This window comes from Macaca nemestrina, chromosome 12 (genome assembly GCF_043159975.1).
Source record: "Macaca nemestrina isolate mMacNem1 chromosome 12, mMacNem.hap1, whole genome shotgun sequence".
Taxonomy (NCBI): Eukaryota; Metazoa; Chordata; class Mammalia; order Primates; family Cercopithecidae; genus Macaca; species Macaca nemestrina.
The window spans coordinates 15,812,308-15,838,070 of NC_092136.1; the positions used below are offsets into that span (position 1 = coordinate 15,812,308).

Below are 25,763 nucleotides of genomic sequence, written 5' to 3' on the forward strand. Positions count from 1 at the left end.
ACTGAGGCCACAGAAGACCAGTCATCCCCTAACCAACCTAACAACTATACCTTACAGATGTATGAATGAGCCCAGGGAAGATCAGCCAGGTCCAGCCCAGATCAGCAAAACTACCTAGTCAACTCTGAAACTTACATGAAATAACAAACGGTTGCTGTTTGAAGCCTCTAAGTTTAATGTAACTTATTATACAGCAATAGCTGGCTGATGCAGGAACCATGGGAGCTCTTGTCCTTTAATATTGAAGCAGCTGATATTCAAAGGCAAGGGAGAGGTATGGTGTGATGGCTCATGCCTACAATCCCAGCACTTTGGGAGGCTGTGTTAGGATGATTGCTTGAGCCCAGAAGTTGGAGACCAGCCTAGGCAACATAGTAAGACCCTGTCTCTACAAAAAATTTAAAAATTAGCTGGGCATGGTGGTAAGCCCATGTGGTTCTGCCTGCTTAGGAGGCTGAGGTGGGAGGATTGCTTGAGCTCAGGAGGTTAAGGCTGCAGTGAACCATGATCTCACCACTGTACTCTAGCCTGGGTGACAGAGCGAGACCCTGCCTAAAAAATAATAAAAAAATAAAAAATAAACAACAAAGGCAAAGCCGAGAAAGTCATGGTCTGCCAGGTTTTATTTGTAGAGTCTGGTGAACTTGAACAAGAGAAAGCTGCAAAAAGTGGTTTGGAGACCATGGCAGGGCCATGGAGAAGGGCTAATAGAAGCCAAGGGTGGCCAGACCCTCAGGGAGCCCTTTTGGTGGAGAGCAGACACCTGAGGCAGGAGGTGGCAGCGGCCAAGTCCAGGCAGGCAGCAGCAGGGCTGCAACTGAGAGCTGAGGCTGGAGAGGTAGCGCTCGCCCTAACCTGACCCTGCAGGTCTCAAGCCCTGGGGTCATATACTCGCCCCATGAAGACAGGGAACTTGTGCTGCTGGTCCCAGAGGAGGAACAGGAAGGGCTGCTGCACTTCAAAGATGAGCAGGGCGCGGGCCACAGAGATGGCAGAGGCTGCAGCCGCCTCCACCCCAGTCTCTGTCAGTTCCAGCACTGCCTGGTGCTGCATCGCAGAAACCTGAAGATCTGGGTCCTCTGTCAGCCCACACAGGTTGAGGTCATAAGAAAAGTCGAAGAATTCTAGGGCAAAACCAGAGAAAAACAGAGTCAGAGGTCGGCATGAAACCCTCAGCTGATGGAGACCTTTGTCCTGAATTCTCTGGGTTCATCCTGAGTCCCAGTGCCCTCTTCCTTTTTCCTTGTTTGCCAGATTACATACTCTACCCTCTGGTCCAGTTCATGGGATCCTCTATTAGTGGGCCCAACACTGCCACTCTCTCTCAAGGTGAGAGGCCTTGCCCCCCATCCCCAAAACAACCCTGAAAAATGATGTCATTGTCTCCTTGTCTCCCAGGACCTTGGAAGTGAGGTAACAGATCAGAGATAGGTCATATATGAAAAAATGAGGTTATATGCAATGCTATGATGCTGTGAAATAATGGGAAAATATGCTATAGGAGCATCTTTAGCTCCAAATATTAGGCCATCTAATATTTGGTCTCAGATCCCAGTTCCTGACACAGAGTTACTAGATCCCTTGGAATTTCCTGGGTCATAGGAATGCCTTTTGTGCTAATGAGGCTACTCCTGCTGGCTCCTGGATGGGGGCTGGTCACTAGGAAGACTAAGTGTGATTAGAGCTTGGAACTTTCAGCCCCTCTGTCCATCCTCTGGGGAGAAGAGAGGAGCTGGAGATTGGGTAATAATCAATCATGCCTACATGATGAAGCCTCCTAAAGTACAGGGTTCTGAGAGCTTCTGGTTGGTGAACACATACATGTGTCAGGAAGGTAGCAAACCAAACTCCACAGGATAGATGCTCCTGGGCCCAGGACCCTTCGAGATTTTGCCCTGTGTATCTCTTCATCCGGCTGTTCATCTGCATCTTTTACTTAATCCCTTATATAATAAACCAGTAAATGTAAGTGTCTCCTGAGTTTCGTCAGCTATTCTAGCAAATGATGAAACCCTTACAGGGAGTCGTGGGAACCTCCAAATTATAGCTGGTTGGTCTGATGCACAGATGACAACCTGGTCTTGTAACTGACATTGGAAACGGGGAAATCTGGTGGGGTTGAGCCCTTAAACTGCGTGGGATCTGATGTTACTTCCAGGTAGAGTGTTAGAATTGGATTCAATTGTAGGACACCTAGTTGGTGTTCCCAGAGAACTGGAGAACTGCTTAGAAAACACTCCCACACCTATTTGGTGGCCAGCAGTGTTGAATGAAAATAAAAAAGAGGTTTTCTTCCTATACAGATGGCATATACAAGGAAATGGCATCATGCATTAGGTAGTCAAGTTCTCTAACAAGAAATGAAGTGACAGGGTTGGACATGAGATCAAAGGTTAGAAAATGAAGCTGGGCACAGTGGCTCACACCTGTAATCCCAGCACTTTGGGAAGCCAAGGTGGGCAGATCACTTGAGGCCAGGAGTTCAAGACCAGCCTGGCCAGCATGGTGAAACCCCATCTCTACCAAAAATACAAAAAAATTAGCTGGGCGTGGTGGTAGGTGCCTGTAATCCCAGCTACTTGGGAGGCTGAGGTAGGAGAATCACTTGAACCCAGGAGGTGGAGGTTGTAGTGAGCCAAGATCATGCCACTATACTCCAGCCTGGGTGACAGAGCGAAGTTCCATTTCAAAAACAAACAAACAAACAAACAAACAAACAAAAAAACAAAGGTTAGAAAGTGGAGTCTCTGGGCCAGGCGTGGTGGCTCATGCCTGTAATCCCAGCACTTTGGGAGGCCGAGGCGGGTGGATCACGAGGTCAGGAGATCGAGACCATCCTGGTTAACATGGTGAAACCCCGTCTCTACTAAAAATACAAAAACAAAATTAGCTGGGCGTGGTGGCGGGTGCCTGTAGTCCCAGCTACTCGGGAGGCTGAGGCGGGAAAATGTTATGAACCCAGGAGGCAGATCTTACAGTGAGCAGAGATCGCGCCACTGCACTCCAGCCTGGGTGACAGAGAGAGACTCTGTCTCATAAAAAAAAAAAAAGAAAAAGAAAAAAGAAAAAAAAAAAAAGAAAATGGAGTCTCTGTTGCCTCTCGTAAACTCAGAAGCTTCCAGACCTGCATTTCCAGATAGCTTCTTGCATATCTAATGGTGTGGTTGACTGTTTTGAAACATGTCTGGGGAAGAAGCATCACCAAGGTGAATTATCTGTACCACTGTTCCACTGCCTGTGTCACAAGGAACCATAGGAAAAAACTCAGGAAAGCTGGAGACCTGGATCAGTATTCTAGTTTGCCTCTGACTAGCTCAAGGGTAAATCATGGAATCTTTGGGTAAGTCACATAAAACTTCTGGGCCTTCATTTCCACAATGATCCAATGGGATAATAGCACCTACCCTTCTAACTTGCAGGGTTGCAGAACAAACTGAGATTATGGATGTAAAAAATACTCTAGAGAATGCTAACTACATCTTAGGGATCCCCCCTTTCTCCTCTGATGGCCTGGGAGTAACCCCAAGCTGCCAGAGCTCACCCAGTTTCTCCATGATTGACAGCATATCCTGGTTGGTCGTCACTTTGATGCGGGGCAGTACTAGGAGAGTGGGCTGGAACTTGGACATCTCCAGCTTCTTCATGATGGCCTTGAAAACAGAAGGGCTGAGAGCCTGTTCTATGTCTTCAAGACGATGTTTCAGGTTCTGGGGTACCAGGATCACCAAACTCAGATTATGGGAGAGCTGCAGTTGCCCCACCTAGAAAATAAGAGATGCACCTTAACAGTCTTCCTACCGCAGCTCTCTCCTGGCCCTACCCTCTGTGTCACAAGGCTGTCCTGCAGTCTGCTGCCACAGTCTGTATTTCAACAAGCAGCAGTCAGACCTAGGCTTCCAGGCTTTACCACGAAATGGGGATACCAGCTGGGTGAACAGTGCTGATCTAACTCTGTGCTGGGGAGAGGTAGAGGAAGAAGCATGAGATTCTGATTATACCCTGACTCTACCACTGACGAGCTATGTAATATGGGTAAGTGATTTGATTTCTCTGAGCCCTATTCCCTTCCTGCCAAATGTGTTGTGCATGTAGTATATTGCATGCACACTGAACCACCCGAGTTATCAGGTCAGCCTCTTTAAAACTACTGACGGCTCTTCACTGCCTATGAGATTAGGTACAAATATCAGTATGGCATTCAAGATTGTTCACAGGCTGGTCTTAGCCTACCTTTCCACTTTGCTATTAAAAGGACTTTCAACCATGCACAGTGGCTCATGCCTGTAATTCCAGCACTTTGGGAGGCCGAGGCAGGTGGATCACGAGGTCAAGAGATCGAGACCATCCTGGCCACCATGATGAAACCCCATCTCTACTAAAAATACAAAAATTAGCTGGGCATGATGGCGCGTGCCTGTAGTCCCAGCTACTCAGGAGGCTGAGGCAGAAGAATCGCTTGAACCCGGGAGGTGGAGGTTGCAGTGAGCCGAGATCGCACCACTGCACTCCAGCCTGGCGACAAAGTGAGACTCCATCTCAAAAAAAAAAAAAAAAGAAGGACTTTCAACTGGTGACCAGACAAAAGTTGTAAGAAGTGCAGGGCCCATGGGTTTAATACAGGGGTTGTCAACTCAGAGTGCATTTGCCTCTCGGTGGACATTTGGTAATTTCTGGAGACATTTTGGTTGTCATAGCTGGCAGTGGGCAGGGAGGACGTGCACACAGTGCTACTGGCTTCTAGTAAGTAGAAGCTAAGGATGATGCTAAATTCTACAATGCACAGGACAAAGAATTATCTGACCCAATATGTCAATAGTGCCAAGGCTGAGAAACCCTAGTCTAATAGGATATGAGACTGTCATTAAATGGTATTATGATTGAGGCTGAAAGAACAAAAAGAATCTAGAAGAATGCAGAATTCAACTGGGCAATAAAGAAGTTAACTGAAAGCAATCAGTTGTTGGAACCTGAATAGCCCAGAAAAAGTAGGTTGTAAGCCAATTTCGGCTGAAGAGGATGGACATGGGGTCCCTGTTGACACAGGACTCAAGTTGGATATACTCATTTGAGTAGCATGTGCCCTTCAGGTCCTATGTGTGAACCTTGAATCTCTGAACAAAAATGTATCATGCTGTGGTCCTGAATTTTCAAGCCAGTAACCTCGGTGTACCTGAGCTGGTAAATCTCACCCCCTTCCTTGGGTAAATATCCTTAAGTGCCAGGAAGATTTAGAATTTAGTATGGGAATGACAAAAGAAAGCAACTTCATCATGCTAAAACCAGGTGTTAAGTTCAGGGTGACCTGTATGTTTGTTATTTAAAATAGTGATTGTAAGTTTTAAGAGAATCTGACATGCTAGTTTTATGCTTTTAAGCAAAGTTGTGGGATAATTTCATTAAGTGTGAGAATGATATTGGAATGTTGGCTAGAAGTTAAATCACTCTTCAAATTTAATTTTCAGTTTACAAGTGAGCCTTAGGTGCTAGGATGATATGGCCAAGCACAGTTGTAATTATGACCTGTCAGGTATTAGATGTGTTTAAAAAGGATATCAGCTGGGTGAGGTGGCTCATGCCTGTGATCTCAGCTACTTAAGAGGCTAAGGTGGGAGGACTGCTTCATCCCAAGGAGCTTGGGTTACATAAGCTATGATTGTGTCACTGTACTCCACACTGGGTGATAAAGACCCTGTCTGGTAAAACTACAAAAATAAATAAAAGAAAACAGAAAATCGGGCATATTAAATTTGTAAAGGGAGCTTAAAATGCTTATGGGGGCCGGGCGCGGTAGCTCAAGCCTGTAATCCCAGCACTTTGGGAGGCCGAGACGGGCGGATCACGAGGTCAGGAGATCGAGACCATCCTGCCTAACACGGTGAAACCCCGTCTCTACTAAAAAATACAAAAAACTAGCCGGGCGCGGTGGCGGGCGCCTGTAGTCCCAGCTACTCGGGAGGCTGAGGCAGGAGAATGGCGTGAACCCGGGAGGCGGAGCTTGCAGTGAGCTGAGATCCGGCCACTGCACTCCAGCCTGGGCGGCAGAGCGAGACTCCGTCTCAAAAAAAAAAAAAAAAAATGCTTATGGGAATATTAATTATGTTTGTAGACAGAACAAATGGTTTAAAGGAGTTTAATCTATTCAATATGGCAATTAATTCAAGAACAAATGAGAATATTTTTATTAAGAAACACTATTCTTTTATAAAATTTTATTTAAAAACCCTATTCTTTTGTTTTTTGTTTTTTAAGACAAGGTCTCACTCTGGCCCTCAGGCTGAAGTGCAGTGTCACGATCTCGGCTCACTGCAACCTCCGCCTCCCGGGTTCAAGTGATTTTCCTGTCCCAGCCTCCCAAGTAGCTGGGATTACAGGCGTGTACCACCACACCCGGCTTATTTTTTGTATTTTTAGTGGAGACAGGGTTTCACCATGTTGGCCAGGCTGGTCTCGAACTCCTGATCTCAGGTGATCTACCCGCCTCGGCCTCCCAAAGTGCTGGGATTATAGGCATGAGCCACTGCACCTGGCCTATTCTTTGTCTGTGTTTTGAGACAGTCTCACTGTGTTGCCCAGGTTGGAGTGCAGTGGCGTGATCTTGGCTCACTGCAACCTCTGCCTCCCAGGTTCAAGCGATTCTGTGCCTTAGCCTCCTGAGTAGCTGGGACTACAGACATGCGCCACCATGCCTAGTTAATTTTTGTATTTTTAGTAGAGATAGAGTTCCACCATGTCAGCCAGGCTGGTCTCAAACTCTTAGCTTCAAGTGATCCGCCTGCCTCAGCCTCCTAAAGTGCTGGGATTACAGACATGAGCCACCATGCCCAGCCAAATCACCTACTGTTTTTTTTTTTTTTGAGACAAAGAGACAAAGTCTCGCTCTGTTGCCCAGGCTGGAGTGCAGTGGCGTGATCTCGGCTCACTGCAAGCTTCACCTCCCGGGTTCACACCATTCTCCTGCCTCAGCCTCCCGAGTAGCTGGAACTACAGGCGCCCGCCACCACGCCCAGCTAATTTTTTTTTTTTTTTTTGTATTTTAGTAGAGACGGGGTTTCACCGTGTTAGCCAGGATGGTCTTGATCTTCTGACCTCGTGATCCAACCATCTCGGCCTCCCAAAGTGCTGGGATTACAGGCGTGAGCCACCACGCCCGGCCCACCCTACTCTTAATGTAGGAAGTTCAGCTTAAAATTAAAAGGCATAAGTAAAATTTTAATTTTGCATTTGTCAATACATTAAATTAATTATCTGTTTAAAACCCAAGGAACTCTAAATAGTGGTTTTTGTGCACAAAAGTACTCCTCCTTTGGCTTAAAAAAAAAAAAAACTCAGGCTGTGTACTGTGGCTCATGCCTGTAATGCCAACATTTTAGAAGGCCGAAGTGGGCCGATCACTTGAAGTCAGGAGTTCATGACCAGCCTGGCCAACATGGTGAAACCCCGTCTCTACTAAAAATACAAAAATTAGCTGGGAGTGGTGGCAGGTGCCTATAATTCCAGCTACTGGGGAAGCTAAGGCGGGAGAATCGCTTGAACCTGGGAGGCAGAGGTTGCAGAGAGCTGGGATTGTGCGCTGCACTCTAGCCTGGGTAACAGAATAAGACTTTGTCTCAAAAGAAAAACAAACAAACAGACAAAACTCATATTGGCTTGGGGAGATAGAAATTACTCTTCATATTATACCTCCTTTGTATTTGAATATTTATTAACGATATTATATGTCCAGAATGCTTACCTCAACCTATCACCTCACCTCAATGGCTACAACAGTCTATCCTAAGGGATTTTTACAATGATTTTTGGTTTAGAGTTTTGTGTGAGACTTTAATAACCTTTCTACAGAGGAAATACTGGTTCTTATAATTCAAATAGTTACATTTAAACCTAACTTGTTAAGTTCTTAATTCCTACTTTCTACCTAACATCTATGGCTTTGATTAAATAGCTATTCCAATTGATTTGAAAAAATCTCGTATTTATACCTCCCTCCACATATCTTGAATTTGAACAATGTCCTGGACCTGTCACATACATTCACTCTTCTGTGCCTTATATGCGCTGTCCTGGTTCTGCTAAATGAGTCATGAATGGTCAAATACATTAGATAGGGATGGATAGATGGGTGGATAAGTACATGAGTGGATAAATAAGTGAGCAAAGAATAGTCAAAAATAGCCTCCTCAGCCGGGCACTGTGGCTCATGCCTGTAATGCCAGCACTTTGGAAGGCTGAAGGTGTGGATCACTTGAGGTCAGGAGTCACTTGAGGACCAGCTTGGCTAACATGGTGAAACCCCATCTCTACTAAAAATACAAAAATTAGGCCGGGCGCCGTGGCTCAAGCCTGTAATCCCAGCACTTTGGGAGGCCGAGGCGGGCGGATCACAAGGTCAGGAGATCGAGACCACAGTGAAACCCCGTCTCTACTAAAAATACAAAAAATTAGCCGGACGCGGTGGCAGGCGCCTGTAGTCCCAGCTACTCAGGAGGCTGAGGCAGGAGAATGGCGGGAACCCGGGAGGCGAAGCTTGCAGTGAGCCGAGATCGCGCCACTGCACTCCAGCCTGGGCAACAGCGTGAGACTCCGTCTCAAATAAATAAATAAATAAATAAATAAAAATACAAAAATTAGCCAAGTGTGGTGGCAGGCACCTGTAGTCCCAGCTACTTGGGAGGCTGAGGCATGAGAACTGCTTGAACCCGGGAGGCGGAGATTGCAGCGAGCCGAGATCGTGCCAAGGTACTCCAGCTTGAGCAACCAAGTTAGACCCTGTCTCGAAAAAAAAAACCTCCTCTCTGAAGTCTTCCAGCCACTTTTACTAAGTGAGTAGCTCCCTTTGGCACCCTCTATTTCATTAATTCATTTATTCAACAAACATTGAATGAGCACCTATGATAGGTGGCATTGTTCTAGGCACTACAGTTACAGAAGGAAACAAGACAGTTCCTGTATTCAAGTAGATAGACAATATCTTAGGGAGACAGACAATATCCTAATCAAATAAGCAAATAAATGACATAATTTCAGATGATGATGAATGTCATGAATATAATAAAACAGCAGCGATATTACAGGGTGAGGAGGAGGCTACTTTAAGGGGTGAAGACCTTTCCACCAAGGTGACATCTGAGCTGACACCCAACAAGCTATGTGAGGATCTGAGTGAAGAGGGATCCAGGCAGAAAGAAAAGCTAAGGAAAGCTCCCAGTGCGGAACCAAGCCTAGCATGTTCCAAGAACAGAGCCTTTGTTTCTTAGCCAGGTACTGAGACATTGTGACAGGTCTGTGTTTTGCCATGCTAAAAAGGTGGAAATATCTGGTAACTGAGCATGAGAGAGCTTACCAATTGGAATCCTCTGGGCTCCATATTCTGTCTTCTCTCGCTCCCTACTCACCAAACTAAATTGTTCAATTTCTGCTAATGCACTTAAGTCATTTAACTCATGTGCACACACGCACTTACCACATATATGCATATGCAACGATATACTGATACACGTGTACACATGTATATGTATGCTGTACAGAAGTACACACATACACACATACACACAGGACTTGCTAAGCACCAGGGTCTTCTGATGAGTTGACTGGAAAAAGAAACAGATGTGTAGAATAGGAACACAACTCACATTTTGCCATTCAATGTAGCAGAGATGCATGAAGAAACTTGAGAATCCTGTTTCCAGCCTAAAATATACAATGCCTGCCTTGGCCAAGGCTAGAGAAAGGAGAAGGAGAAAAGATAGGGTGGAAATACAGATGGAAGGAGTAGAAATGATGGATTTGTAAGCATGTACCCCAAAATGATGGGATGACAGCAGAAAAAAAAGTCAGGAGACTCAAGTGGGTTTCAAACAGGAGAAGGAAAGGTTAAGAACTTACCTTGGCCTTCAAAGTTTGGTCAATGAAATGGGCCACAGGGTACTTCTTGCTATTCATCATGGGCACTTTTATAACCGAGTTTTTGAAGTGAAAAGTGTCCATTCTGGTTTTTTTGGGATCGAATGTTGTCTTCCACTTGGCTAGAGGGAAGAGGTGGGAGAGGTGCTCTAACGCACGTAGGAAAAGGATGAAGAGGAGACAAAAGCCTTGTGAGCAAAGGGTGGGGCAGGGACATTGAGATCTGATTGTAGAACTTGGGGTTAGGTGGGCTTTGAAGCCAGGAGGGGAAGAAGGATCCAGAATGGGAAGACCAACTGGCTAAGGGCCCCCTTACCACTCAGGTAGATGGCATTGAGAAGGACAAGGCGGGTATCGGAGGGCAGGCTGTCTAGCAGCCGGCCGATCTTGTTGTTGGTGTTCTTGGCCACCCAGGTGTTGATGAGCTCCAGGTTGGCGTCACTGTCGTTGCTCAGGACTCTGGGACTGCTGCGGTACAGGGTCCGAGAGGCATTCACAAAGGTGTCCCTTATGGCCAGGTCTGGGGGTATGTGGAGAAAGGGAGGCATGAGTCCCCTGAACACATCGTTCCTCTCCATGAGCAAGATTTGAGAGTGAGCATGCTTCCTATGGCTCTATCTGCTCACTCTAGTGAACACGGCATGGTGGAGCGGTCCAGCCCACTCCTCTTACAGATGCGGCAAATGAGGCCCAAGAAGGCAAACTCAGAACCGGGAATCAGAGAAGTAGCCCTAAGCCTCTGCTGCCTCAGCTTGCTATGTTACTGTGGCTCTGCAAGATAATCTTTTTGAGATATTAAATTCCATTTGCCTGTATTTTTCCTCTTTTCTGCCCTTAATTTGGCATGGCATATTCTGCTTCCTGGCTTCGGTGGGAGTTTGTGACAAAACTTTCTGGCTTTTGCTCTCCAAAAGCCTTCAGTCCGCTGGAAAAAAAAAAAAAAAAAAAAAGCACTCAAAAGATAATTTTTCTAGGACTAAGTAGATTAAAGATACTTTCCGAGCTGGGCATGGTGGCTCACGTCTGTAATCTCAGCACTTTGGGAGACCAAGGTGGGAGGATCACTTGAGGCCACGAGTTCAAGACCAGCCTGGCCAACATGGCGAAACTTCGTCTCTACTAAAAATACAGAAATTAGCTGGGCATGTGGTCGTGGGCACCTGTAATCCCAGCTATTCGGGAGGCTGAGGCAGGAGAATCACTTGAATCTGGGAGACAGAGGTTGTAGTGAGCTGAGATGGCGCCACCACATTCCAGCCTGGGCGACAGAGTGAGATTCTGTCTCAAAAAAAAAAAGAGATATTTTCCCAGGCTTTGCTGGCGCCTACGTACAACATAAGACCAAGAACCTTGCTTGGCACAGCTCCAGGGTACAGCTAGATGGGGATAGAAGCCCTAACATATTGAATGCTGTTACATTTTTCACCAACCTAGCAAGACAGCGAGATAAAGCTGACTTACAGCTTTGTAAGTAATAAATAAATGCAACATTTCTTGAACACCTCTGAGCCATGTTTTTCCCACATCTAAAAGAGGGTGTTTTTTAGATGATGGGGTGATAGGTGAGTTTTTTTTTAATTTTTAATTTTTATTTTTTTAGAGACAAAGGTCCTACTCTGTCACCCAGGCTGGAGTACAGCGGCATAAACATAGCTCATTCTAACTTTGAATTCCTTGGTTCAAGCAATCCTCCTGTCTCAGTCCTTCACAGCTGGAACTACAGGCATGCACCACACCTGGCCAATTTTTAAAATTTTTTGTAGAGATGAGATTTCTCTATGTTGCCCAGAGGCTAGTCTCGAAATTCTAGCCTCAAGCAATCCTCCTACCTCAGCCTCTCAGTGTTGGAATTACAGGCACAGTGCGCCAGACCTGAGTATTGTTTTTATAGCTTTAAAAAAAAAACAGCTTGAAAAAAAGTTTTCCTTTTTTTCAAAAAGGGAGGTGGGTAGATTAGTGTAATGGTTATCAAACATTTTAAAGCAGCAGAACTACTTTCAAACAAAGGCATGTCTGAAGCCCACAGCATAAAATGGGCCGTGGATGAGGCTGGGTGGGGAGCTCAGAGTCCAGCTGGTCCTCTCACAGGAAGTAGCGAACCCTTCCCCACCGCTGAGGCTCCCCACACCCCACTCCCACCGTGACTCCACAAACAGCTTTGCAAAGCCCTAGGGCTCTGAGGAACAAAGTCGGAAAACAACTACATTAGATCGTTTTGTAAGTTTATTATTACTATTATCACTATTACCTACTTAATAACGTAATACATGTAAAATGATAACAAAGTCACATAACACAAAAATAAAAAGAATGAGAGTCCCAAGACTCCTTTGACCCAAAAATTAGCAAAACAGTTTTTTGTCTCTTTTATGTCTATAGCTCGCTAGCCCTCTAGCTCTATCTATTAATGAATGCATATGGGTATTCTTATTCTTTTTTTTTTTTTTTTTTTTTGAGACAGAGTCTCGGTCCGTCACCCAGGCTGGTATGCAGTGGTGTGATCTCGGCTGACTGCAACCTCTGCCTCCCGGGTTCAAGTTATTATCCTGCTGGGACTACAGGAACGTGCCACCACACCTGGCTAATTTTTGTATTTTTAGCAGAGACAGGGTTTCCTCATGTTGGCCAGGCTGGTTTTGAACTCCTGACCTCCAGTGATCAGCCCACCTCAGCCTCCCAAAGTGCTGGGATTACAGGCAGGAGACACCACACCTGGCCTGCCTACCCCATATTTTCTTTTTTTTTTTTTTTTGAGATGGAGTCTTGCTCTGTCGCTCAGGCTAGAGTGCAGTGGCGCAATCTTGGCTCACTGCAACCTCACCTCCTGGGTTCAAGTGATTCTCCTGCTTCAGCCTCCCGAGTAGCTGGGATTATAGGCACACACTACCACGCCTGGGTAATTTTTTGTATTTTCAGTAGAGATGCGGTTTCACTATGTTGGTCAGACTGGTCTCGACCTCCTGACCTCATGAATCGCCTGCCCCGGCCTGCCAAAGTGAGCCACTGCACCTGGCCTTTTCTTTACTTTTCTTCCTTTCTTTCCTTTTCTTTCTCTTCCTTCGTTTTCCTTCCTCCCTACCTCCCTGCTTTCTTTCTTTTCTTCCTTTTCCCATTCCTTCCTTCCTTCCCTCCCTTCCTCCCTCCTTCTTTCCTTCCTTCCTTTTCTTCTTGATGGGAGGTTTGCTCTTTCACTCAGGCTGGAGCGAAGTGGCATGATCTCGGCTCACTGCAACCTTCACTCTCCTGGGTTCAAGCAATTCTCCTGCCTCAGCCTCCTGAGTAGCTGGGATTATAGGCGCCCGCTACCATGCCGGGCTAATTTTTGTATTTTTGGTATAGACAGGGTTTTGCCATGTTGGCCAGGCTGGTCTTGAACTCCTGACCTCAGGTGATCCACCTATCTCGGCCTTCCAAAGTGCTGGGATTACAGGCATGAGCCACCACGCCTAGCCCTACCCCCAACATTTTTTTTTTTTTTTTTAAATAGAGATGGGGTTTCGCCATGTTGCCCAGGCTGGTCTTGAAGGCCTTGGCCTCCCAAAGTGTTAGCATTACAGACGTGAGCCACCATACCTGCCTGGTTATTTTTATTCTAAAGCAGTTGATAAATGCCAGAGACTTGCCTAAGGTCTCACTAGAAGAACAATCCAGTTCCTGCAGTGACCTGATGCTCCTGCCAAGGTCTTCACTTGCTCCGCAGTCCATCCCTGATACTGTAGCTCCAACATTCCCTCTGTCCTTTCTTTTCCCAGTGCTGGGTTCCCCTTCAGAGTCCTCTCAGGACCCTCCTCTGCAGACACTGCCCCTTCCTGGGCACTCACCTGGGCTGTGGAAGATCTGAGAGACTGAGGTGAAACCTTTGGTCGTGAAGCCCTTCAGAGCCTGGTGGACACAGGCGAAGTCCTTGGGGTAGGAGAGGACGTTTTCCAGGTTTGTTTTGGTGTTCTCCCCAGCTCCTGCAACAAAAGGCAGACATGAAAGATACTTGCAGGATGAGTCGGGGGGCCTTCCTTGGGAATGAGGGTTGGAGACCAGGCTGGAATGGAGGGTATTCCCTGCTTCGGAGGGGTCACAGATCATCTGAGCTGGAAGTGTTCTCTCTCTCTTTCTTTTTTTTTTTTTTTTTTGAGACAGTCTTGCTCTGTTGCCCAGGCTGGAATGCAGTGGTGCAATCTCAGCTCACTTGAAACTCCAGGTTCAAGCAATCCTCCCGCCTCTGCCTCCCAAGTAGCTGGGACAATAGGCGTGCGCCACCATGCCTGGCTAATTTTTGTATTTTTAGTAGAGATGGGATTTCAACATGTTGGCCAGGCTGGTCTCGAACTCCTGCCTTGGCCTCCCAAAGTGCCGGGATTACAGGTGTGAGTCACCGTGCCCAGCCAAGAAAGATTCTGTAGCCTTTTTAGAATTCTCTCTGGGGAGTAATAGCTCTCTCCCCACTGCTTGTAGTAATTTGTTTGTTCATTTTCTAGGGTAATTACCCAATGGGACTTGACAGTAATCCCTCAAGATGGCAGAGGATTTACATTTTTTTGACCTCTCACTAAGTCAGACGCTAGGCTATCTGCTTCTTTTTTCTTTTTTTTGAAACAGAGTCTCACTCAGTCTTCCCAGGCTGGACTGCAGTGGTGTGATTTCAGCTTACTGCAACCTCCACCTCTCGGGTTCAAGCGATTCTCCTGCCTCAGCCTCCTGAATAGCTGGGGTTACAGGTGTCCGCCACAACACCTGGCTAATTTTTTTTGTATTTTTAGTAGAGACGGGGTTTCACCATGTGAGTCAGGCTGGTCTCGAACTCCTGACCTCATGATCCGCCCACCTCAGCCTACCAAAGTGCTGGGATTACAGGTGTGAGCCACCGCGCCCGGCCCAGCTTTCTGGTTATTAATCTTTTGAGGTAGATAGCATCATCACTATTTTACACAGGACTCAAGGCTCAGAGAGGTTAAAGTGAATTGCCCAAGGTCACAGAGCTAGAATGCAGTACTAACCACATCTACTCTAGGTCTATCTCTGATGATTTTTTTTTTTTTTTTTTTTTTTTTTTCCTGAGACAGAGTCTCGCTCTGTCACCCAGACTGTAGTGCAGTGGTTCGGTCTCGGCTCACTGCAACCTCTGCCTCCTAGGTTCAAGCAATTCTCCTGCCTCAGCTGCCCAAGTAGCTGGGATTATAGGCATGCACCACCACTCCCGGATAATATTTGTATTTTTAGTAGAGACATGGTTTCACCATGTTGGCCAGGCCGGTCTTGAACTCCTGACCTCAGGTTATCCACCCGCCTTGGCCTTCCAAGATGCTAGGATTACAGGCGTGAGCCACTGTGCTTGATTTCATCTTTCTTATCACCTCTCCTTGCCATGAAACATGGTTAGTGGCTGGGACCTTGTTTTATATGTTCTTGTATAGTCACAGGGTTTTACAAGCAATAGGGTTGCCTATTAAATCATTGTTAAATGATAGAATGTTCAAGAATGAAAAGATACTTCCCTCTACACCCCCAATGTATAGCCCATTTTTACAGCTTCTTCCCAGAGACATGGCTCTGTAAGTGTCTGGGTTGGTGACCCTTATGGGAGTGTCCAACAAATGACCTGGAGAGAATGCAGTCAGGGTCTTACCGAGCAGGACCTGGGTGAGGAGGCTGGCAATGCTGAATGGGGAAAAGGCCATGTTGGTCTCTGCCTTCTTCATTGCTGAGAAGGCGTGGTAGAGCTTCAGGGAGAAATCTACCAAAGCGTCCCCCAACATGGCCTCTGTTGAATGACTGTCCAAGTCAGAGCAGAGAGTAACAGGTCCTGGGCAGAAGGGACCAGTAGTGGGCTGAGTAGGATAATCTGTGGGGAGCTGGGTAGTTGGTTGGATGGGCTGGATGGTGGGTTGGGCGGTGGGTTGGGTGGTGGGTTGGGCGGTGGGTTGGGTGGTGGGTTGGGTGGTGGGTTCATCAGTGGTATTAGCTGTTATTTTGGTGGATGAATTGGTTGTTGAGTTGGTTGCTGGCAAGCTGGTAGCCTCCAGGATGGATTCAATGAATAGCATCTTGGAGTTATTTGCCACTGCGATCTTCCCTTCGCTTCCCTCTTGCAAACTCTCTGGATCCCAGGAGCTGGAGCTGGTAGCATTTGGATTTGAGGAGGCTCTATCCTGTGGTTCAAGAAACTGAGTTTCATTTTTTTCTTACTACGAGGCACAGTCCTCTAAAATAGTCAAAGCAGTTAGAGAAGGTGTGGATGTGGAAAATGTCCTGTACAAGAGAGTAATTTCTGACAGTGTGGCGGATGAGGAACCTGTCTTGGAACCACCACCACTAATTCCTCAGAGAAGGGGAGATACAGGGTGAGGGTGGGGGTGCACAGGAATGTGCTCTGCAGAAGATGAGGGATAGTCAGGGACTCTGTAATCTCTGACCAATTACTGCCCTGTAGGAAGTTGCTTTCCAAACAGTGAAATTGAGTGTTAATTGCCATTTATCTATGTTCTTGCAATTTCCTGTAAATATCTACCTGTTTGACTCACTTGCTTGGCTAGTACAGACATTTGAACTTGTGCTCCTGGATTTAGAACAGTAAATTTTCAAACTATGGGTTGCAACCCATTAGTGGGGGTGGAAAAACAATACACATTAGGAAGGAAACAAAGAAAGGGAAGGAGGGAAGAAGGGAGGCAGGAAGGGAGGGAGCGATAAGTAGTATAGGCCAGCGGCTCTGAAACAATTTTGACTCCCCGGGGATATTTAGCAATGTCTAGAGACAGTTTTGGTTGTCATAGGGAGACAGCAGGGAAGATGCTACCACAATCTAGTGCATGCAGGCTAGAGATACTGCAAAACACCCTAAGATGCACAGGGTAGCCCCTCAGCAATAAATTATCCAGCCCCAGTGTCAACAGATCCTCCACTGAGAAACCATGCATTAGCCCCATTTCACAGGTAGAGAAACTGATGCTGACACATATTAGCTAGTACAGGGTCTCACAGAAATGGGAGAAACAGCTAGGGGTCAAAACAAGGTCTCTGAGTCCAAACTCCCTGCTCATAACTACATCATCTGCTGAGTATGTCATGCCAACTTGCGCACGCACACACGCACATACACACACCCCTACCTACCTTTCTCCTGGGATCCCACACTTCTTAGCCTTCTTTCTAGTCCACGACCTCCCAGACCACTGGGACCTCTCACTGCTATTGACCCCCACCCAGACCCAGGTATGTTTGCTACCATTCTTCCCTGTCTTCACAGGCCCTAGCCTGGGACCACCGCCTGTCACAGCAGCCAAACCTCTCCCCCCCACAGCTCTTTTCTACAGCAAACTCTTGCTTTGGTATCACAAAATGCTTCCCATATCCTTGCCCTATGTGGTCCTCCTGCCAAGCCTGTTTAGTGGACAGGGTGGGATCTGTTTATTCCACATTTTATAAATCAAGAGGAGTAGGCTGGGAAAAGTGACTTCCTCAGGACCACACAGCGCAGCTCCTACATGGCCCGCCAAGATTAGAACTTACATCTGTCTGAGTCCTGAGCTCTTTCCACCATCTACGAGTGCGTGAGCAAGGATCACACTCGCTGATCCCAAGAGGAGCTCTCCTGATTCTCCGGGGCCTGAAGGGTTAATCCTCAGCCACCGCCCGCACCCCGCACCATCCCCCGTTCCCGTCTCCACCCCCGTCCCCCATCCCACAAGGGACCACATACCCCAGCCAGCAGCAGCAGCAGGAGGGTCAGCAGGGTCAGCCTGGAGGCCATCTGGGCGGCGACGTCAGCGGACCTGTGGAGCCAGCCAGTATCCGAGCCAGCTCCGAGCCTGGGAGCCCAGGGGCCCCCACCCCGCCGGGGGCCCGCCCCCATTCCGTCCCAGGCCCCAGTCCCTCTTAGCGAATTCCCTCCTCCTCCCTCCTGGGGCCACCTTCTCCCTGGCTCCTCCCTCTGTTTTGTTTTCCCCAAACCGCTTCCCTTTCCCGGCACCGGCTGGCCCTTCCTCTCCCCGTGGGCCCGGGTCTCCGTCCATCTGTTCAGTCGGAGGGGAGGTGAGGGGCGGGGAGGTCCTGCTTTAACCAAACAATGAGGCCAGAGGCGTGGGGGAGGGGAGGTCCTGGGGGGCTGAGCACAACAGGCCTGAGGCGGGAGGGGCTGGGGTAGGAGGAGGCAGAAATCCCAGGTGGAAGCAAGCCTGTAGAGACCCCTGAGATCAAGGCGGGCCGGAAGGCGGGGGTGAGGAGACCTGCTCCCTAGACCTCTTCACTCCATGCTTTCCACCCTACTCCCCACCCCTGCCCAGCACCAAACCTACTCCAAACTCCTGGTCACCAGGCAGCTCCAGTGCAGACTGAGTAGAGTCCCCCAGGGTCAGGGAGGGTGGGGTGCGGGGGGAGCGCAGTCTTAGCTATTGGCTGGCCCAAGACACTGCCCAGTTACAAATTAAGGAAGATTGATCGCTGGTGTTAGTTCCTGTAAATCAGGATGGGACGGGATGGGACTGACCGCTTGGTTTTCTTTGTGAGCCAGGCCAGGAATTTAGCCCAAATCCCCTGGTAGGTGGGGTGAACGGGAAGGCTTGGGTGCAGTTATCAGCTTTACACAACCAAAGCTTCCCCCGCGTCTTCATGAGTAACAATAAAAACAGCATGTACACAAAATGTGCTCCGCAGTTTTTAAAGGAATGAACTTTTTGGAAATTGCTCATCTCCGTTAATCCTCAACGTAACCCTTTGTGCGCCATTGTACCCATTTGATAGTTAAGAAACTGAGCCTTAAAGCAGTGAAATGTCGGGCCCTGATCACTCTCATTTTGAGAAGTATTCCGAAGCCTAATCTCTGCTCCCATCTCCCCTGTGCCCTGTAGGTGTTCTGCTATTTTTGCTCGTAGAGATCCATAATCAGTAGTCCTTTGTATAACAGACGAGGGATATGAGGCACCCAGCTCAGCAAGCATTCACCTTAATTAAAAATTAAAAAAACTAGCCGGGCACGGTGGCTCATGCCTATAATCCCAGCACTTTGGGAGGCCGAAGCAGACGGATCACTTGAGGTCAGGAGTTCGAGACCACCCTGGCCAACATGGGGAAACCCCGTTTCTACTAAAAGTACAAGAATTAGCTGGGCGGCGCAGGTGCGCTCATGTAGTCCCAGCTACTAGGGAGGCTGAAGCATAGAGAATCACTTGAATCTGGGAGGCCGAGATTGCAGTGAGCTGAAATTGCGCCACAGCACTCCAGCCTGGGTGACAGAGCAAGACTGTCTCAAAAAACAAATAAGTAAATAAATAGATATTTAAAAACTTGAAAGCTGGGGTGTATGTGTTTGTGACTAGTGCTCCACAATAGACGTGGCTGGCTGTGTGAGCCAGCAAGTTTCTTTCCCCTGTCCTCTCAGCATTGCCAGATAAAACACAGGAAGTAGACAGGCCTGGTGGTTCATACCTCTAATCCCAGCCCTTTAGGAGACTGAGGCAGGAGGATCCCTTGAGCCCAGGAGTTCGAGGCTGCAGTTAGCATTGACCATGCCTCTGCACTCCAGCCTGGGCAGCAGAGTGAGATGCTTGCTGTCTCTTTAAAAAAAAAAAAAAAAAAAGCTTACATTGGGATATACCTATGGTAAAAATGCTTACATTGGAATATACTTATGGTAAAAAATTTTGTTGTCGTTGTTGTGTATCTGAAATTCAAATATAATTGACGTTTTGTATTTTTGCTAAATCTGATAACTCTGCCTCCTCTGCAAAACAAAGAGGCTACCTCTGATGACCTAATATAGCTATGATGTTCCATCATCATCTTACTGTAGGCCTATCCTCTAACTGTATTTGGAGCATTCAGGAAAGTTTGTTGCTACCACCAGAACTGCTACTCTAAGGGACTGACCAAGGACAGAAACAGGAGAATATTTGTGTGTCTCCTCGGGGGTACTTGGACAAGACCCAAAAAGAGTCTTCCCCAGCTTCGTGCTTTATTCTCTGAAGCCACTTGGGAACCTCCTAAACCATGGGAAAGTTATATAACATCAGAGCCATCGTTTGAACAGCTGCACACAAAACAACACTTCTCCATTCCCAGTGCTCAAGCTGGTGGGCTCAAACGGAACATGAGCGTGTGGATCCTGGGAAATGGGTCAGCCAAAGGAAAAGAAGGTGGTGGAAAGCAACCTCATTCACTGAGTGCTCACCACGCATTTACTTTCATCGTCTCCCTAATTCTCATCGCCTATGGAGTAGGTGCTACATTAATCCCATCTTAAACAAGTTAACAAAATGAGACTCAGAGAAATTAAATGATCTACCTAATATCACAAAGCCAGTAAGTGACAGAGCCAGGATGTGGACCAAGTCTGTTTTACCCCAAAATTCTTTATTAACCCTTACAAATTACTGGCACATACTAGAGGCTAACCTGAAGCAGACAGCAAAGGGAATATTCTGGGTCCAGCTGCAAGAGTACAATGCTTTGTGGGCCAAAGTTCCGGGGTGAAAAAGCCCCAGTGGAGAGGTTTTCCCAGTTTGTGGGTCTACCTCCTTCAGCGGTCTATAATAGCTCTCTGGCCAAAGCCATTCCTGCACTCTGGACATTTAAAGGATGTCTGCTTTGTGAAGTCTCCCCTGCCTGCTGAAGCTGGAGCTGAAACTGACTTAATCAGGATGTTTGCAGAATTTCTCCCTAGTGTGGGTGTTGAGATATTCAATCACTGTAAGATTGTGAATTCAGTCCTCTTCCCACTGGGAGCAGGTCTAGGATTTCTCTGTAACAAGGACTTTTCCTTCTGGTGACTGAGGAGAGTTGAACCCACAGAAGCCCTCTTCCCTCATGTTGTAGGTGCACATGGCTTCTCTCCCCCGTGAATTTCCTGATGTTGAATGAGGTTCAAGTTCTCACTAAAGCTCTTCCTACTCAGAGCATTTTAATCAGGTTTTTCTCCTAGGTGAGTCCTCTAATACTGAAGGTACAAGTTGCTGTGGCTGAATTGTCTCCCATTATAGAGTGTGAAAAACTGAACATCTTTAGTTTTCCTTCTTAAGAAAAATTTTTTGACTGGACGTGGTGGCTCATGCCTGTAATCCCAGCACTTTGGTGGCTGAGGTGGGTGGATCACTTGAGGTCAGGAGTTCGAGATCAGCCTGGTCAACATAGCAAAACCCCGTCTCTACTAAAGATACAAAAATTAGCCAGGCATGGTGGTGTACTCCTGTAGTCCCAGCTACTTGGGAGCCTGAGGTGGGAGGATTGCTTGAACCCAGGAGGTGGAGGTTGCAGTGGGCTGAGATCGCGCCACTGCACTCCAGCCTGGGCGACAGAGTGAGGCTGTCTCAAAAAAACGAAAAAGAAAAGAAAAATTATCCAAAACTTTGAAACAGGGCAAAATAATTCTGAGAAATCAGGGTCACTCCATTCTTGGAACACAGAAAATGGTTGGAGGGATTATTTTTTCAACTCTCCCACAGATAGTACACAACTAGCACCATTCTAGTTTCAGAGGAGAGAAGTTGATTGATTATCAACAAAGAATGCGCTGGGCATTAGGGCTCAGTCCTTTCTTTGGAATCTTGGTTGATAAATGCCATTCTAGAAGAATAGAATTTTCTCTTTCTTATTTTTCTAGATTAGCTCTCAGAGTCTGTAATGTCAGATGTTGACCTATCAAACATGGATAAGATGCAAAGGGTCTTTGTATGGTAGAGATGTGAATGAGATAATAATGATAATCCCAAAGGTAATGGTCTTGATGCAGGGCAGGTGAGCCCCAAAATGGGGCTTAGCCGGTGAGGGCTCTTAGCTTTGCCCAGGGAAGAATTCAAGGACAAGCCAGAGGTAGAAGAAAACAGTTTTATTGAAGAGGCAGTGTTACAGCTCGGTGACTGTTCCTGCAAAGGAGGTCTACTCTGTAGGCAGAGAATAGCAGCAGCTCAGGGCAGTTTTGCAGTCGTATTTATACCCACTTTCCATTGTATGCAGATTAAAAAGCAGTTTAGGGCAGGGCGCAGTGGCTCACGCCTATAATCCCAGCACTTTGGGAGGCCGAGTTGGGTGAATCACCTGAGGTCAGGAGTTTGAGACCAGCCTGGCCAACATGGAGAAACCCCTTCGCTACTAAAAATACAAAAAATTAACTGGGTGTGGTGGCAGGCTCTTGCAATCCTAGCTATTCGGGAGGCTGAGACTGTAGAATCGCTTGAAACCGGAAGGTGGAGGTTGCAGTGAGCCGAGATCGCACTATTGCACTCCAGCCTGGGCAACAAGAGCGAATCTCTGTCTCTAAAAAACAAACAAGCAAACAAAAAACAAAACAAAATATAAAAAACAAGAAGCAGTTTATGCAGAAATTTCTAGAGAAGGGAAAGGAACTTTTGGATCATCAGGTCATTGCCATGGAAAGGGGCAGTGACTCCCAGGTGTTTCCATGGCAATGGTAAACTGACATGGCAGACTGGCTGGCAAATCTTGTGGAAAACTGCTTCTGCCCCAGCCCTGTTTTAGCTAGTCCTCAATCTGGTTGGTATCTGAGCCCCACCTCCGGAGTCGAGTCCTACCTCCTATTGCCTGCAGGGCAATAGCCAGTTTTGTAGCTAACTTAGCTGTGTTATTCCAGCACGCACGCGTGCACACACACACACACACACACACACACACCGGTTTCTCAAATCATTCTTTGAACCAACTTTGTCATCCTGACAGTTACCTTGTGAAGGTTCTCATTGTGTATTTGTGTGAGAATGACGTTTCTACCATTTTGAGAATTATATGGTGGCACACCCTTTTGTGAGGCTGTTGATGCTTTGTAAGTAAGAACAGACCATGGGCTGAACTTTGTCCCTTATTTCCTACAAATACAGTAGTGTTCTCTGGAGAAGGGCACAGGTTTGGCAGCCATGAGTGAGGGAGCTGTGGGGGGTTACTGTTCCCACTGTATCCCCAACCACTTCACCGATTCCCTTTCTCACCAGCCCTGACTCATTCACGTGGGCTGTTTCCTGCCCAACTCTCCAGGGACTGGACCTTCCCGGGAACCTCACTAGAGAGTCCTCATGCACAGTACCCTTCTACTAACGACCCTCTTCTCTTCCTCTTCCCTTCAGTCTTTAACTGGTATGAGGAGGTGGATGGGGATCAGAGATGAAGACAGGGATAAGATTCAAACAAGTGTTGAGACACAAACCCCCAAACCCAACTCACACCCTATTTGCAGACCCTGGCAGGCCTAGGAGTACAAAACTTTTTCGGGTAGAGTAGATACATTTGATGACTACTCACAGATATTCTAAATTGGTTCATTCAATCATTTTTCTAAAGATACCTAAAATTATTCTTTTCCTGGGTGCGGTGGCTCATGCCTGTAATCCCAGCACTTTGGGAGGCTGAGACGGGGATTGTTTGAGCCCAGGAGTTTGAGACCAGCCTGGACAACATGGCAAAACCTTGTTTCCACAAAAAATAAAAAAATTAGCCAGGCTCAGTGGCGCATGTCTGCAGTCCCAGCTACTCAAGAGGCTGAGGTGGGAGGATTGCTTGAGCCTAGGAGTTCGAGGCTGGAGTGAGCCGTGATCACACCGTTGCACTCCAGCCTGGGCGACAGAACGAGACCCTGTCTAAAATAAAATTAAATAATTCTTTCAAAGTTATCACTACAATGTCATATATTTGCTTTGTTAAACTTTTCTGGCCGGGCATGGTGGCTCATGCCTATAATCTCAGCACTTTGGGAGACCAAGGCAGATAGATCACCTAAGGTCAGGAGTTCGAGACCAGCCTGGCCAACATAGTGAAACCCCATCTCTACTAAAAATACAAAAATTAGATGGGCCTGGCGACACATGCCTATAATCCCAGGTACGTGGGAGGCTGAGGCAGGAGAATAGCTTGAACCCAGGAAGTGGAGGTTGCAGTGAGCCGAGATCATGACATTGCACTCCAGCCTGGGCAACAAGAGCAAAACTCCATCTAAAAAAACAAAACAAAACAAAACAAAACTTTTCTAACAACTTGGACACTTACAAAATTAAAAGTTACCACAGACAAAACTGCTGTTAATAATTCTGAGATTATGCTTTTAGATTTGCCTCTCTATTTATAAAATCATATATACTTCACCTCTCCCCACACACATAATTACTACTCTTCCATAATTTCTTTTCTGTGTTTTGAGACGGGAGTCTTCCTCTGTCGCCCCGGCTGGAGTGCAGTGGCGTGATCTCGGCTTACTTCAAGCTCTGCTTCCCGGGTTCACACCATTCTCCTGCCTCAGCCTCTGGACAGGCACCGGTCACCACGCCCGGCTAATTTTTTTTGTATTTTTAGTAGACAGGGGGTTTCACCACGTTAGCTAGGATGAGTCTCAATCTCCTGACCTAGTGAGCCATCCGCCTCGGCCTCCCAAAGTGCTGGGATTACAGGCGTGAGCCACTACGCCCGGCCTAATTTCTTTTCTTAATTAAGTAGCATGGACATTGTTCCATGTCATTGCAGGCAGCTCTATCTCATTCTTTCTTACAACTGCATGGTATTCCATTGTACGGATGTATTACAAACTATTTCTTTGATCTCACCCTGAGAGAGACATTTGGATTGATTCCCAAACCAATCCCCTTAACTGCATGCTGGTTCCAGAAGTTTCCCTCTCGCTTACTGTCTTTTCCACTCTTGCACAGCAGCTTACCTGCTTTCTCTGCCACCTTTCTATTTCTAACCTTTGTTTCCAATTCTCCGTTGCCAGCTCTGTAATGGAAACGCCAGGTTTGGACTATTGACTCAGCTGTGAATTTGGCTCCACTCAGATTGTGGTCTCTTGCTTTGACCTGCTGTTTCTGCTTCCATGCACCTCTCCTGAGGGTAAAAATGCCTGCCCCACTTCCAGAAAAGCCAAAATTCGCCCCGCACTCCTCAATGCCTGATGAGGAACAGGGGGCCACCCTCCTTGCTCTGCCCGACTTGAACATGTAGGCCCCATGGTCACTTCTCCAGTTACAGACTTTTCTTTGTTTCAACCTGTAAAATGGAACTACTCTTGCCCTACAAACCATGTATGTACCACTTTATCTAAATATTTATGTGCCTCCAATGGTAACGTTTTCAGATAGAAGAGTGGCTATATTCCCCACAACCCATAGCATTATATGTGATTAGATGCAGTGCAAAAAGGTGAAAGGGTGTGTGTCTTTTTTTTTTTTTTTTTTTTTTTTGAGACGGAGTCTCGCTCTGTCGCCCAGGCTGGAGTGCAGTGGCCGCATCTCAGCTCACTGCAAGCTCCGCCTCCCGGGTCTATGCCATTCTCCTGCCTCAGCCTCCCGAGTAGCTGGGACTACAGGCGCCCGCCACCTCACCCGGCTAGTTTTTTGTATTTTTTAGTAGAGATGGGGTTTCACCGTATTTAGCCAGGCTGGTCTCGATCTCCTGACCTTGTGATCCGCCCGTCTCGGCCTCCCAAAGTGCTGGGATTACAGGCTTGAGCCACCGCGCCCGGCCTGGGTGTGTGTCTTTTTATTTTTGTTTTATTTATTTTTATTTTTTGAGATAGAGTCTCACTCTGTCACCCAGGCTGGAGTGCAGTGACATGATTTCGACTCACTGCAACCTCCGCCTCCCAGGTTCAAGCGATTCTCCTGCCTCAGCCTCCCAAATAGCTGGGATTATAGGCTCCTGCCACCATGCTTGGCTAATTTTTTTTGTATATTGGTAGAGATGAAGTTTCACGTCGGCCAGGCTGGTCTCAAAGTCCAGACTTCAAATGATCCACCCTCCTCGGCCTCCCAAAGTGCTGGGATTACAGGCGTGAGCCACCGTGTCCAGCCTGATTTAGGAATTCTTTCCTTCTTCTCTCCTTTCCTCCTCCTTTCCTCTCTCCCTCTCCCCTTGTATTAATTTATTTTTGCACTGCTAATACA

The 25,763-nt window shown here is 47.1% G+C and overlaps 1 protein-coding gene across 2 annotated transcripts; it reads right to left on the reverse strand.

The window, feature by feature from the left end:
• Positions 1–605: 605 nt before the first annotated feature.
• LOC105496503 (serpin family G member 1) lies at positions 606–18,397 on the reverse strand. Of its 2 annotated transcripts, none has more exons than XM_071074579.1 (8): positions 18,380–18,397; positions 17,594–17,666; positions 15,521–16,043; positions 13,722–13,856; positions 10,217–10,420; positions 9,883–10,022; positions 3,542–3,761; positions 606–1,124 (listed from the first exon to the last, which is right to left on the reverse strand). In XM_071074579.1, exons 2-8 carry the CDS (start codon positions 17,642–17,644, stop codon positions 871–873), a joined length of 1,527 nt encoding a protein of 508 aa, XP_070930680.1. In that variant the 5' UTR covers positions 17,645–17,666; positions 18,380–18,397; the 3' UTR covers positions 606–870. The 2 variants fall into 2 exon arrangements, with proteins under 2 accessions (XP_070930680.1, XP_024653144.2); XM_024797376.2 differs by lacking the exon at positions 18,380–18,397 and adding an exon at positions 18,189–18,263.
• Positions 18,398–25,763: the final 7,366 nt, after the last annotated feature.

Coding starts and splice junctions, on each gene's coding strand:
- LOC105496503 (XM_071074579.1), bottom strand. CDS start 17,644: ATGGCCTCCAGGCTGACCCTGCTGACCCTCCTGCTGCTGCTGCTGGCT. Junction 16,044..17,593: donor TGCTGCTGCTGCTGGCTGGG/GTATGTGGTCCC, acceptor CTTGAACCACAG/GATAGAGCCTCCTCAAATCC. Junction 13,857..15,520: donor CCTCACCCAGGTCCTGCTCG/GTAAGACCCTGA, acceptor CTTTTGTTGCAG/GAGCTGGGGAGAACACCAAA.